Source organism: Podarcis pityusensis, assembly GCF_964106645.2.
Source record: "Podarcis pityusensis genome assembly, chromosome: 15".
NCBI lineage: Eukaryota > Metazoa > Chordata > Lepidosauria > Squamata > Lacertidae > Podarcis > Podarcis pityusensis.
The window spans coordinates 32,198,286-32,209,436 of NC_138040.1; the positions used below are offsets into that span (position 1 = coordinate 32,198,286).

An 11,151-nucleotide genomic window follows, 5' to 3' on the forward strand; every position below is an offset into this window, starting at 1 on the left:
CCTCTGTATCCAGCCAGTCCATGACATTGGCTACCAGGGGATTGATGGTGGGACGATGATGAGTGGTCAGAGGGAGAAGACTGGGGGAAGGGGGTGTTGGAAGCTGAAGGGCCAATAGGTTTTGCTTGGCTGAGGTCATTGAGGGCATTAGAGGTTGGTTGCAGGTGTGAGGGTATTGGCAGCGAGCCTTTGGCTCGAGTGGCAGTTAGGCATTGGTAAAACCTGGTTTGGGGGAAGTGAGGTGTGGCCATCACCTGCCCCTCCATGTTAAAGGGTATTCTGTTAAAGAAATCTGGGGGTCATGGTTCCTGTCTGAAGCCCAGGTGGAGGCTAGGGCCATGGCACAACCTTCTGGTGACCTTGGGGGAGCTCCAAGTTGATAAACACTACCAGGGCTGCCCGTACTGGTGGTTACTTGTGAGACTTCCTGCATGGCGGGCAGGAGTCGGATATAGTCAGTTCAATTCCAATGCCTAAGCCAATACCGCTCACATTCTGTAACCAATAAAGTTGTGGCCTAAATTTTGCCCATTAACCTAATATATGGTGTCCACGTGTTATTATTCAACATAAGGGGGAGGCCTCGGGGTCTTGACACGCAATAGGGTTTAGTGAGCAGGAAGAGGCTGAGGCAGAGAGCAGTCCCAGCTCAGAGGCAGGAGAGGAGGCTAGAGAGGAGGAGCAGGCTAGAAAGGAGGGGGTCGAAAAGGCAGCAATGAGGCAGGCTGCTGAAGAATTTGGGGACTCTTCCCCTCCTGCTGCAACCAGCTCCCCTCCTACCTGGTCTCTTAGAAGACACAGGGAAATGAAGAGCACAGAGCAGAGATTGGTTGTGCACTCTGCAACCGACTGGAGGAAAAAACCCTGGAGAAGAGAGGTCTTAGACAGCGGTGGACAGACAGGGACCTTCAGTTGTCACAACTGCCACATTGGGGCAAAACCTACTGGAAGAGTTGCTGTGATTACTAGGCCTGTGCTGTTTTGGCACACACACATACACACACACACACAGTCATACTTTGGGTTAATTACGCTTCAGGTTGAGCGTCTTCAGGTTGGTCCCGCGGTGACCCGGAAGTAACGGAACAGGTTACTTCCGGGTTTCACTGCTTGCGCATGCGCAGACGCTCAAAATGACATCATGCGCATGCACAGAAGTGGCAAATTGCGACCCGCGCACACGCAGACGCAGGTTGTGTTCTACTCAGGATGCTAATGGGGCTCCGGAACAGATCCTGTTCACATCCAGAGGTACCACTGTATATATATTGCTGACCCATGCTGGACTCTGGCTCCCGACAATCAGTGACGCTTATTCTGACTTGTGACCAGACTGTTAATTCTCCTGGAATGCTACCAGGTACACTGACATTCAAAATACAAAAGTCCAGTCAGCGTGCAAAACCCTACATAATTACAGGTATTGTCTTTGGAATGGAGTGCATTTATCAGAGGAGAAGCGGCTCTTTTTGGAGGGCAAGTATGGTGGTGTGCATAAAGGACAGTCTCATTTGGCCCCCAAGCTATGTCAAGATGATACTGATAGGCTTTATGCCTCCAATAAATCCCTAGCTGAAGTGGAATGGCACTTACACAAGAACAGGAAGTTGGCTTCAGAATACCCCTACCTGAAGTGGAATAGTATTTATAAAAGAACAGGAAATTACCTTGAACTACTCAAAGAAGCACCAGGATGTTCCTACTTATTGATGGACTGTCTTGGCTGCTTGAATGCCCACTACCATTTCCTTATGCAAAAATGTATAAAGTGCCTTCACTAAGCAGCAAGCACCCACATCAGACAGCAGTCATGCAGGGCAGTCACATTGCTGTCCTGATCCTGGAACTTCTCATATGCTCATATGCTGCTGCTCAGCAAATATCAGGTAAGAGTTCCCTCTCAGAGAGGTGTGGATGATGATGATGATGATGATGATGATTTCAATTTACCGTATTTTTTGCCCTATAGGACGCACTTTTTCCCCTCCAAAAATGAAGGGGAAATGTGTGTGCGTCCTATGGGGTGAATGCAGGCTTTCGCTGAAGCCTGGAGAGCGAGAGGGGTCGGTGCGCACCCCTCTCACTCTCCAGGCTTCAGGAAGCTATTTGCAAGCCTTGGGAGCCCGCGGGACTTCCCGCTGGGCTCCCTAGGCGTGCGGATAGCAGCCTGTTCTGGGGGCTGGGGTCGGGGGAAGCTTGGGCTTCCCTCGCCCCAGCCCTTCGCCTGGGGGAAAAATTTTTTTTTCTTTATTCCCCCCCCCCAAAAAAAAACCCTAGGTGCGCTCTATGGGCCGGTGCACCCTATGGGGCGAAAAATACAGTATATACCGCCCTTTAGCAAAAGATCCCAGGGTGGAATTCCACAGCCCAAACAAAAGAAAATGGTATCACACAGCCTGAACAATATAAAATTGCATTAGAAACCGTACAGAATGTGTCCTTGGACCTGAAATTGAGATTGATCCAGCAAAAATGACTGTTTCAAGTACACTGGACTCCACAACATTTGTCTAGGAAGGAACTAAGAGCTTTGGCTGCTCAAACAAAGCTTTCCGTTTCTCTGTGGAACACGATGTAAGGTGGTTTTGGATAGCATGGGGGACTCGCATCAAATATTAACAGTTTTCTCTCTCATTATAACAGGGAAAACCTGTGAGAAACCCTTGAAAAATACAAGAATTCAATGGTTGTCTTCTTACTCATTCCTGTTGCATTTCTTCAATATTGCTACCTGCTTCTTAAGCCCCCTTTCATTGTTTCTTTGCAACTTGATAGTTCCCACCTGGATCCCAAAGCACTGGGCTTGCCTTCTCCCAAGACACAATGGGATGTGTTAAAAGGACACAGCTTCCACCATCTGTTGGATTCACTGTGCTCAGAGGCAGCTCCTAGAGCTTAGCAAAAATCACAAAACTCTGAGGAAATTAAGCAATTCTTATATGCTTGAATAAGGATGAGGTTGAGCAGTTAAGCAGCGCTTCCCTACTCAGCCAGCCATCCCAACCAGTTGTGCCATCAGCACAGGTCTTTGGAGCAGATGTCAAGGGCCCTGCTCCGGATTGAGCAGGGAGGGCCCTCAAACCAGTAGATCTGGCTTAAGACATTTTGAAGTAAGTGAAATAATATGCATTACCATTAAATCCAGAGTTTAACGCTGCTGACCTGCACCACTGATCCCAGCTGATTCAAGAGGGTCAGAGCTGAGCTTTGTGGCTGGTCAAAACCCTTGAGAATAATATCAGTCAGAAAAACAGGATAGGTGCCTCATCATCAGTAGGAACAGGGTAGAAACTCAATTTCGTTTGCATTTAAAGGCAAATCTACTGAATTTGTACTGAAATACAGCGCAGTTCTCCAGCCAAGTAATGTGTACCAAACTGTATATACTAAAGTAATGTGTGCATAAAAAGGTATATAGGTATATATAAAATATATATATACAAAATATATATAAATATATATAATATATATATATACAATATATATATAGATATATATATATAAAGGTATATCAGTGACAATGGCAGACAAAATGCACTATAATAATAATAATAATAATAATTTATTTGTATCCTGCCCATCTGGCTGGGTTTCCCCAGCCACTCTGGGCAGCTTCCACAAAGACCAAAAATGCACTAATATGTCATACATTAAAAACTTCCCTGAACAGGGCTGCCTTAAGATGTCTTCTGAATGTCAGGTAGTTGTTTATCTCTTTGACACCTGATGGGAGGGCATTCCACAGGGCGGGCACCACTACCGAGAAGGCCCTCTGCCTGGTTCCCTGTAGCTTTGCTCCTCGCAATGAGGGAACCGCCAGAAGGCCCTCGGCGCTGGACCTCAGCGTCCGGGCAGAACGATGGGGGTGGAGACGCTCCTTCAGGTATACTGGGCCGAGGCTGTTTAGGGCTTTAAAGGTCAACACCAACACTTTGAATTGTGCTCGGAAACATACTGGGAGCTATATCTTGTATATGTTAAAAATGTTAAGTGTTGTTACACAGTAGTTCATGTGGATGGCGATAGATGGCGATGTGAACTACAATCTCAAGACAGAATTCTGAAAAGTGACTAAGTCATTGCAACAGCTTGGGAGTGCAAGAGGAGGGAGACTGGCTGGCTGGCTGGCTGGCTGGCAGGTGGGCAGGCAAGTAGCCCGGGTGAGTGAGTGAGTGATTGCACAGGTCACCCAAGCAAATGCCATGGGTGGGCGTGTGACCCCAGGGGAAGCAGCAGAACAAGAGGGAGTGTGGATAAGCCCTCAGTTGTTGTATGGGAGACTTCCTTTGGACAGCCATGTTCAGGTGCAACACACATACTTTACATTTCCCTTCTCATTTTCATGCTTTGCAAACGCTTCTGCATTCCTGACAGGCTGAGCAACAAACAAAAGTCTGCCAAGTATGATAAGAGAAAACAAGAAAGTTTCTGAGTGTGTGTAATGTCAAACTCACTCAAATGGTACCACTATCATGACTACAGAAATGAATGGTGGTTTGTTTCTGCTGCCTTGATGCTAAACAAATTTCCTTGGGAACAAGTACCAGTATGTTGTAGAAAAGGATATGTTTTATCACGTAAAAGTAAGGGCAGACCCACTGAAATTAACAAACCTAAGTCATGTCCATTACCTTCAGTGGGTCTACTCTGAGTAGGGCTAGCGTTGGATACAACCCAAGGGGATTGCGCTGCAGAGGTTGGGAATTGTCTTTCTGCCAAAGGGCTGAATGAATGCTCCGTCCTAGTGGTGGATGTGACCAGATGTAAAAGTGCCTGGGTGTTGAAATCCAATGTCTTCATCCCTCACCTAAATTTAATCCAGGGTTATCATTTCCGTAGTGTTTCTCTTTTGGGAGGGGAAAAAACCACTTTTTTGGATTTTCCACAGAAAGGGTAAATCTGGATTAAACGGAAAAAGAATGTGTGATGGCATTTTAATGAGGACAAAACTGTATAGAAACTGCGTAAGACTTGCATGTATTAGCAAGTGCGTCCACAATAAACTGCTTCCTCAGGGTGTGATAAGGAAGTTTCTCTCTCTCTCTCTCTCCCCTTGTAGGAAGATATCCTTTAAAATGCAAACTCCCTACAGAAACAGGAAAATGCAAAGCAAGCTTTCCAAGATTTTACTTTGATCTCCACACCAGGAAGTGTGAAGAATTCGTTTACGGTGGCTGTGGAGGCAATGCTAATAACTTCAGGAATCCGAGGGATTGCATTTGGGAATGTGAAAGGTTTGGTAAGGGAAAATGCTACCTTTTGGGTCTCATCTGGACAACCAAGAGCCTGCACTTTATTTTTAACATGCTGAGCTGCAGGGGTCACCAGTATGATGCCCTTGGGTAGAATAGCACCCCAGAGGTGCCTTTCTTTTTGCAGTTTCAGACTATTTGAGCGGCACAGTGGTCAGTCCCCCTGGAAGATGTGTGATGAATTGCTCATCATTTAATCCGCTTTCATTCCTGGAGGAAAGGGCTATTAAATTACTCATTTCTTCCATTATTTTCTCTGTTCTGTACAATGTGGAAAAATGGGGGCACTTACTGAAGAAGGAGCAAGGGGGGAAAAAATCAGGATTCTTCTTTTGCAACTCTACTTTCCCCCATATATCTAATCGCCATATGCTACAATGGTATTGGAGATATTGTGGAAAGGTAGGACCAGACATTTAAGCAATAAATAAAAAGAAAGATGGCTGTAGCAGAACCATGAGGGCAGCCTGCTCAGAACTGGAACCTTTTTTGGTCTGTGTGATTTTATTTATTAAAAGCATTTTAACCCAGATTGGCTTTCATTCAGATCAATAAAAAAACCAAGATATTCCCTGCTCACATGATGACAATCTAAAAAAAAAGGCACAAAAGGCAAAAGGGGATGGAGAGGGAAGAGGGAAAGCAAACTCAGACACCAGTTTAGAAAGATTTTGCCCATCTCTCACGGCCAGCACTTGATCCCTTTCCAGAAGTCCCTCATTTCTCACTTGGAAGAGATTATCTCAGGGTTTGGAATCACAAACAAGACATCTTCCAATACTGTTATCTTCTATGTTTCAAAAGGTGAAATTTCAGATATGAGCCTTGCCTTCTTCTCTCTTCTTTTTTCAGAATTGCTGCCTGAAAAATGCAAACTCCCGCTAAACAAGGGAGTACGGGGCAGAAAAACCACACTGAGATATTTCTATGATTTCAAAAAGAAGAAGTGTACAATGTTCCTTTATTATGGCTTTGGAGGCAACAAAAACAACTTTCTGGATATTAGACAATGTATTCGAGAGTGTGCAGATGTTGGTAAGCGCAAATAAATTTGTGGGCTTTCCCAGGCAGCCCTAAATGTCCTACACTTTATTCTAACCATTAGTCATGGACAAGTGCTGTTTGAACTCCAGCGATGCAATTGTCTGTTCTTTCCTAGGCCACACCTACGCCATGCATTTTAAAAAGCACTATGATACCACTTTAAAGTGTTGTGGCTTCCCCCAAAGAATTCTGGGAACTGTGATTTGTTAAGGCTGCTGAGTGTTGTTAAGAGAACCCTCCTCCCTTCGCAGAGATTTAACAACCAATCCTTCTTCACAGGGAACCTTGGAACCTGTAGCTTTCTGAGGCGGGTAGGGTGTCCTGACAACTCTCTGCACCCTGAACAAACTAGTTTCTAGGATTCGGGGGGGGGGGGGGAGTCATGACTCTATCATAACACCTGAAAGGCATGGTGTGTCAATTTGGCTAATTCTAAATATTCTGAAATATATAAGAAGACAAAAACCAAAAAGTGAAGTGAAAAAGGAATGGGAGTGCCTAAATGAATACCTTAAAAGCCAAGGTTCGAGGACAGAAATCTGGAATAACCTTGCGAAGTGAAAGGATAAGAAAGAGGGATTTATATCTAGATGCTAGGATAGAGATGATAAGGAAAACAGGGTGATACAATGAGAGGTAAAAGAGGTGCTGTGGGATTGGTGGAAGTCAATGTTTGTTTTTCTTTTTAGTGTTTATATTATTAACTTGTAAGATATGGATTTTTTTTTGTATGCTGGTTTTTGTGTTTTGTGTATTGTTATTTTTTGATATTTTTCGTGTTGTTGTTGTGTGGAAAATACTAATAAAATTTATTATTTAAATAATAATAAAAATAAAAGTAAAAAAGAAAGGCATGGTGTGAATGTGGCCCCAACTGAGTCGCCTTGCTATAGGAAAGGAAATCTGCCATGAGAATGGGGGTGGCAATAGCTAGTTGACTGTGTGTTCGCTTTTTAAAAAACCCTCAGAGGGGATTAATCTTATTGTTCTGGAGAGGAAGAAACACACAGGTTTCAAGGAAAAAGAAGGAAAGCCCTTGAACTCTATTTATCTTCAGTATTGAGATTCTAGCAATTGTTTCATCAAGTCTGGAGAAGCTGCGGCTTTCCAGATGCTGTTGGACTACAACTCCCATTATACTGTTGTCATCTGGCATCTGGAGCATCACAGCTTCCTCATCCTTGTACTAAAATGTCCACTGCAGCCGCAAAGGCAGGGGACACACTGGTCCATGGGGCTTCTCTGCCGACAGCAGTCTGCCATCAGCCAGCCAACAGCTGCCTATTGTGATTTGTTGTTGTTGTTTAGTTCTTTAGTCGTGTCTGACTCTTTGTGACCCCATGGACCAGAGCATGCCAGGCACTCCTGTCTTCCACTGCCTCCCGCAGTTTAGTCAAACTCATCCTGGTAGCTTCGAGAACACTATCCAACCATCTCGTCCTCTGTCATCCCCTTCTCCTTGTGCCCTCCATCTTTCCCAATATCAGGGTCTTTTCCAGAGAGTCTTCTCTTCCCATGAGGTGGCCAAAGTATTGAAGCCTCAGCTTCAGGATCTGTCCTTCCAGTGAGCACTCAGGGCTGATTTCCTTAAGAATGGATAGGTTTGATCTTCTTGCAGTCCATGGGACTCTCAATAATTCAAAAGCATCAATTCTTTGGCGATCAGCCTTCTTTATGGTCCAGCTCTCATTTCCATACATCACTACTGGGAAAACCATAGCTTTAACTATACGGACCTTTGTTGCCTATTGTGATACTTACAACCATTCCAGAAGATGGGACTGGCTGTCCTTGCCTCTGGCTCCACCTGCTGACTGCTGAGGTAGCTCAGTCGACAGAGCGTGAGACCCTTAATCTCAGGGGCGTGGGTTTGAACCCCATGTTCGGCAAAAGATTCCTTCATTGCAGGGAGTTGAACTGGATGAGACCCTCGTAGTCCCTTCCAACTCTACAATTCTGTGATACTGTTGGGGTCCATGTCTCTCCCCCCCCACAAGTCCCAATGGGCACCAGAGACCACTGGGCACAGGGAACTGGAGAAAGATTGAGCAGAATAGCACTGTACGCCGACCACGTTGCATTGAAACCAAGAGATCCTTTCAGTGAGGCAAGTTCTAATCATTATTCAGTAGTATAGCTACAGCAGGTGTCCAGATATAAACTTAGGGTTCTACTCAGAGAACACCCACTGAAAGTAATAGACATGGCTGATAGTGCTATTACTTTCAATGTAATGGGTCTATTCTAGAATAGAGGTTAGTTGGAAATGACCCTTATTTAGTTGGAAATGATTGAAATACTTTGTATATTTAAAAGTTAGATATAGATATTGAACAGCAAGCTTCCACTTCCTTCAATTACAACCCTTTTGCAATGTTCCTTAAGGTTATGGCTAACATATTTTATAATAATAATAATTTGCTTTTGCCATAGTGTTCTCTTTTTCAAACGGTGTGATTATATATATGAGCCTTTTGCCTTTGTTTCTCCCCCCTCCAGTATATATGCCCAAGAGATGTAAGCTCCCTGTAGTCAGCGGACCCTGTAGAGCGTACATTCGTCGCTACTTCTATAATACCAAGACCAATAGGTGTGAGCTGTTTATCTATGGTGGCTGTATGGGCAATGAGAACAACTTTACACAACGGATAGATTGCATCCGTCAGTGCCAAAGTTACGGTAAGACAAAAAACCCCTCACAATCGACAGCACCTACGCTACATTCTTTCCCCCAGATAATTCTGGGCATGGTAGTAAGGGTTGTCGGGAATAGTAACTCTGAGGGGTAAACAGCAATGTTGAGAACTATTTGAGGGAAATATTGTGTTTTGAATGTATAGTGTGCACACAGCCCTAGAGTGCAGGGAGACTTGTAAAAGTAAAGGGACCTCTGACCATTAGGTCCAGTCGTGACCGACTCTGGGGTTGCGGCGCTCATCTCGCTTTATTGGCCGAGGGAGCTGGCGTACATCTTCCGGGTCATGTGGCCAGCATGACTAAGCCACTTCTGGTGAGTCAGAGCAGCGCACAGAAACACCGTTTACCTTCCCGCCGGAGCTGTACCTATTTATCTACTTGCACTTGATGTGCTTTCATGTGGCCAGCATGACTAAGCTGCTTCTGGTGAACCAGAGCAGCACACGGAAATGGTGTTTACCTTCCCGCCGGAGCGGTACCTATTTATCTACTTGCACTTTGACGTGTTTTCGAACTGCTAGGTTGGCAGGAGCAGGGACCGAGCAATGGGAGCTCACCCCGTTGAGGGGATTCGAACCGCCAACCTTCTGATCGGCAAGTCCTAGGCTCTATGGTTTAATCCACAGTGCCACCCGCGTCCCTCTAGGGAGACTTTTAAGTGTCTTCAAATGAACAATGCAGCAAGATCAGGGTTGGAAGCACGACCCTCAACTCCAACAGGGTTTTGTTCTGCTACTTCAGGAAAGTTTTTAATATTTGACGTTTTATTGTGTTTTCATTATTCTGCTAGGAGCCGCCCAGAGTGGCTGGGGAAACCCAGCCAGATGGGTGGGGTATAAATAATAAAAAATATTATTATTATTATTTTACTGTCTGACGAGGGCTAAAGTATGGAGAAGTGCCTCAAAAGAATGTTGAAAAATGGCAGGCTAGTAAACAACAACACACAAAACTAATGACATTTTTTTTTTCTTTTTACTTAGTAACATCAAGGTACTTGAGCAAAAAACCTTGTGTTAAATTTGTTGCCATTGTGTTGTCAATTAGGATGTGGAGATATAGAACATTTCCAGTGATTAGTGGTTGCTGTTTTACATTGTATGGTATGGTGTTGTGGGCAAGGGCTAACTGATGAAGACTGATGGGACCTGATTCCAACTCCATAAAAAAACCACCCCCTAATGGCTACTGGAGCTCAGGAATAGGAATAGCCTATGTCCCACCTTAAGAATAGTGTGCAACCTTCCTTCAGATTTCTTTAGCTTATATCCAATTAATTTCTACTCTCAGTTGACTCACTGAACCTCAGTTGGTCATGTGCATGAATTTCGATGCTTCTATTATCTGAATAGGACTAGTGTTGGGTACAGCCCTTCATGACCAGCTCTCCTTTCCCCCCTCAGGTCCACGTGAAGACTTTGACCCCAAACAACGATTCCCCTGATTAATCTTTCATTGTGTCCTCTCATGGAGCAAAGGCACCGACAGCTGTACCAAACTTTGCGGGAATTTCTTGCCAATGAACTTAACTTTTCTTCAGCAAATTGTAGTCTGCTCCTTGAGTGTCATTGCCCACAGTCTCTTTTTATCAAATGCCCATTTTGTTTCATTAGTTGTTTGTTCTGAGAGGCTTCCCTGATGCTACCACATTACTGGTGTCCAGAGGAGCTATAGTGCAACAAAAGCAGGACAAAAATAAAACACGACATTTGTGATTTCAGTTACAGGATACCTGTATGCAAGGCTTCAAAATGAAGCGGTGTGACCACCCCAGAACTTTTGCATGTGGAAACAGCATTAAAAGTGGGATTGCGTATGACCACCCCACTAGCACCGTGAGCACAAATCATCATGAATGTGTAATAAAAAGGAAGTAATGTGTAATAAAAAGGAAGTCTGAGGGTTACAGGGAAACAGCTACTATAGAGGGGACCTTATGGAATCTGAGTTAATGCCACAATGCCTTTATACTTTTAGTCAGTCTCCAAGCTATTTTCCTAAACAAAAATTTCCAATATTAGACCTCTGGGAAGAACCATTTTCTCAGGCAAATTGCTCTTCATGTTCCATATATTTAGAGCACTTTTCCTTGTTGCAAATATAGCAGGAAGAAAACAAAGAAAGGAGCAAAATCAGCTTACATTAGCAATAAGAACAA

At 44.3% G+C, this 11,151-nt stretch overlaps 1 protein-coding gene across 1 annotated transcript; it reads left to right on the forward strand.

The window, feature by feature from the left end:
• The first annotated feature begins 1,680 nt into the window (after positions 1–1,680).
• Positions 1,681–10,478, forward strand: LOC308464474 (carboxypeptidase inhibitor SmCI-like). The gene is made up of 5 exons (XM_080983819.1): positions 1,681–1,886; positions 5,060–5,239; positions 6,105–6,287; positions 8,796–8,975; positions 10,397–10,478. Exons 1-5 carry the CDS (start codon positions 1,694–1,696, stop codon positions 10,435–10,437), a joined length of 777 nt encoding a protein of 258 aa, XP_080839945.1. The 5' UTR covers positions 1,681–1,693; the 3' UTR covers positions 10,438–10,478.
• The last annotated feature ends 673 nt before the right edge of the window (positions 10,479–11,151 follow it).